At 47.8% G+C, this 2,997-nt stretch overlaps 1 protein-coding gene across 1 annotated transcript; it reads left to right on the top strand.

Annotated features, from left to right (window-relative positions):
- Positions 1-267: 267 nt before the first annotated feature.
- On the top strand, positions 268-2,212 carry LOC119293199 (bisdemethoxycurcumin synthase-like). Its single transcript, XM_037571742.1, has 2 exons — positions 268-506; positions 753-2,212. Exons 1-2 carry the CDS (start codon positions 293-295, stop codon positions 1,742-1,744), a joined length of 1,206 nt encoding a protein of 401 aa, XP_037427639.1. The 5' UTR covers positions 268-292; the 3' UTR covers positions 1,745-2,212.
- The last annotated feature ends 785 nt before the right edge of the window (positions 2,213-2,997 follow it).

Raw genomic sequence — 2,997 nt, 5'->3', positions numbered from 1 at the left:
ATTGGTTGCTTGCTAATTTCATTGCCAACCTCGGAAAAAGTTACCAAACTTTTGATTTACGCCCTCCCCTCCTCAGAACCAACTTCTTAAATACCACAACGAACTGGAAGCTGAACAAAGGTGGCCAACTTCCAACTAAACAGCATAGATCCGATAACATGAAATTCACGTGACAGGGTCTAAAAGGTGATCATCTTGTCTCAGTACTTAATACCACACACTGGCCGTTCCACCGGTACTCTTCAGCCTTGACTGTCCAAGCAGGACACCAGTTCTCACGGCTGAGAGCAAGATGGTACTGCTCGGGAACCTCACGGCAAGTCCGGCGGCCACCGGCATCCGGCAGATCCGGCAGGCGCAGCGCGCCGATGGTCCCGCGTCAGTGCTCGCCATCGGCACGGCGAACCCGGCGAACTGCGTGCGGCAGGACGACTACGCCGACTACTACTTCGGTGTCATCAACAGAGAGCACCTCACCAAACTCAAATCCAAGCTCCACAGAATCTGTATGTTATTAGTATTAAAGCTCTTGCCCTCGGAGAGGTTCTATCTTGTTTGTTTCCATTCTTTCATGGTAGGGTGTAGTTGGGTCTCCGTCGACCGAGATACAATCAAATCTCAGTCAAGTGACATAATATGAAAAAAGAAAAAGAAAATAGAAATAAAAAAGCATGGATCTTCATGTAGTCTCTCACGAATATAGCATGCTGAGACTTAGCAAAATTGTTCATCCTAACATGTTTTATATTCAGGTAAAAGCTCGGCCATCAACAAGCGTTACTTTCACCACACCGAGGAAATGTTGCGAGACCACCCTGAGCTTATAGACCGGACATTGCCGTCCCTGGACACCCGGATGGCCATTGCCGCCACCGCCGTTCCGGAGCTGGCGGTAGCGGCCGCGACCAGGGCCATCGCGGAGTGGGGGCGCCCGGCCACCGACGTCACCCACCTCGTCGTCAGCACCTACTGCGGCGCGCACATGCCGGGCGCCGACCTCCGGCTGGCCTCCCTCCTCGGCCTCGCTCCCTCCGTCCCCCGCACCATGCTCTACCTCAACGGCTGCAACAGCGGCTCCACCGCGCTCCGTGTCGCCAAGGACATCGCCGAGAACAACCGTGGCGCACGTGTCCTCGTGGTCTGCGCCGAGCTCACTCTCATCCTGCTCCGCGCCCCCGAGGACGAGGCCGACAAGGCCACGCTCATCATGCAGGCCCTGTTCGGCGACGGCGCGGGCGCCGTGATCGTCGGTGCCGATGCGAACCGCGGCTCCGTCGAGCGCCCGATCTTCGAGATGGTGGCCACGTCACAGACCGTGATACCGGAGTCTGAGCACGCCGCGGCTGGACGGCTCAGCGAAAACGGGCTCCTCTTCCGCCCCGCCGTCGAGATGACAACGCTGATTCGCGAGAACGTCGAGCAGTGCCTGGTAGACGCGTTGGGGCCGCTCGGCCTGAGCGGTGGCTGGAACCGTCTCTTCTGGGCGGTGCATCCAGGGGGGCCAGCAATCTTGGACGGTGTGGAGGCAGTGCTCCGGCTGGACCCCGAGAAGCTGGCGGCGAGCCGCCATGTGCTGAGCGAGTTCGGGAACATGTCCGGGCCGACGGTGATCTTTGTGCTCGACGAGATACGCCGGCGACAGGGAGAACATGGGGTTGGACGTGACGGCCTGGGTGTGCTACTGGGGCTTGGACCGGGAATTTCCATTGAGACGATAGTGTTGCACGCCACTGGTAACTATTAGAACGAATTTACTGGCACTGGTAAATGACCTCGTAAATATAAGTTTACACTAAAACGACGGTCAAATAAATCCATTCCACTTCTTTCATTTCAAAATATAAGTTGTAGTACTTTTTCAAAATTTTAAATTTCTATGTTTGACCACGTTTTTAGTACTCCTTCCTGTCCATTATAAATAATAAATGTTGTGGTTTTGTACCAAGGTTTTAAGTAACCTTGTTTCAAAACCGTGACACTTATTTGGGTTGAAGGGAGTAGTAAAGTATATCAACATCTAAAATAGTAGATATATGAAAATATATTTCATATAAATTTAATAATAATGATTTGCTATTGTATACGTTGATTCTCGATAGAATTTTAGTCAAGATTTAAAAATATAGTCAAAGTTAGAGAAATTAAACAAATAGGAGAGAGTGGATATCAATAACTGGCGCCGTTGCTGGGGAGCATAGCTCTATTCTTTGAGTCACTTGGGATTTATATCTGCTGATCACTATAAGGAACTTTAAAGACGAAAGAACTAAGATTTTTCCCTCAACTACGAGGGGAGGTAAGGAACTGCTATCTAGCTCTGCACTTGATTCTCCTTCTGTTTTGAGTAAGCTTGCGACACATAAACCTGCTACTGCTTTGAATTCTGATATGTCGCATGTTATTGATGATGCCACTTCTGCTATGCATGATACTTATGATGAAACTACTTCTATGCTTGATACTACTGTGCCATTAGGTGAATATCTAGATGAACAACTTGTTAGGGTTAGAGAGAATGAAATTATTGAAGATGAAATTATTAATGATAGTGATGATGAAGGTTCTCCCCCTAAGTATGAATTGCCTATTGTTTCTGAGGGTTATGTTATGGATGAAGAAGCTGCTAGAGCTATTCTTGCTTGCAATGATAGATATGATCTTAAGAAGTTATTAGCTAAATGGAAGCAACAATCTCTGAATGCTAGAATGAAATATGACCCTGCTTTTGCTACTTCACCTATCTGTGTTACTGATAAGGATTATGAATTCTCTGTTGATTCTGAAATTATTACTTTGGTTGAATCTGATCCTTTTTATGGCAATGAATCTGAAACTGTTGTGGCACATCTTACTAAGTTAAATGATATAGCCACCCTGTTCACTAATGATGAGAATTCTCGCTATTATTATATCCTTAAGATATTTCCATTCTCATTAAAGAGTGATGCTAAAACTTGGTTTAATTTTGTTAATCCTGGTTGTGTGCGTAGTCCCCAG

Source organism: Triticum dicoccoides, chromosome 4B (assembly GCF_002162155.2).
Source record: "Triticum dicoccoides isolate Atlit2015 ecotype Zavitan chromosome 4B, WEW_v2.0, whole genome shotgun sequence".
In the NCBI taxonomy this organism is placed as follows: Eukaryota; Viridiplantae; Streptophyta; class Magnoliopsida; order Poales; family Poaceae; genus Triticum; species Triticum dicoccoides.
The sequence above is the reverse complement of the archived record's forward strand: the minus strand, read 5'-3'. Positions and strand labels throughout refer to the sequence as shown.

Coding starts and splice junctions, on each gene's coding strand:
- LOC119293199 (XM_037571742.1), top strand. CDS start 293: ATGGTACTGCTCGGGAACCTCACGGCAAGTCCGGCGGCCACCGGCATC. Junction 507..752: donor ATCCAAGCTCCACAGAATCT/GTATGTTATTAG, acceptor TTTTATATTCAG/GTAAAAGCTCGGCCATCAAC.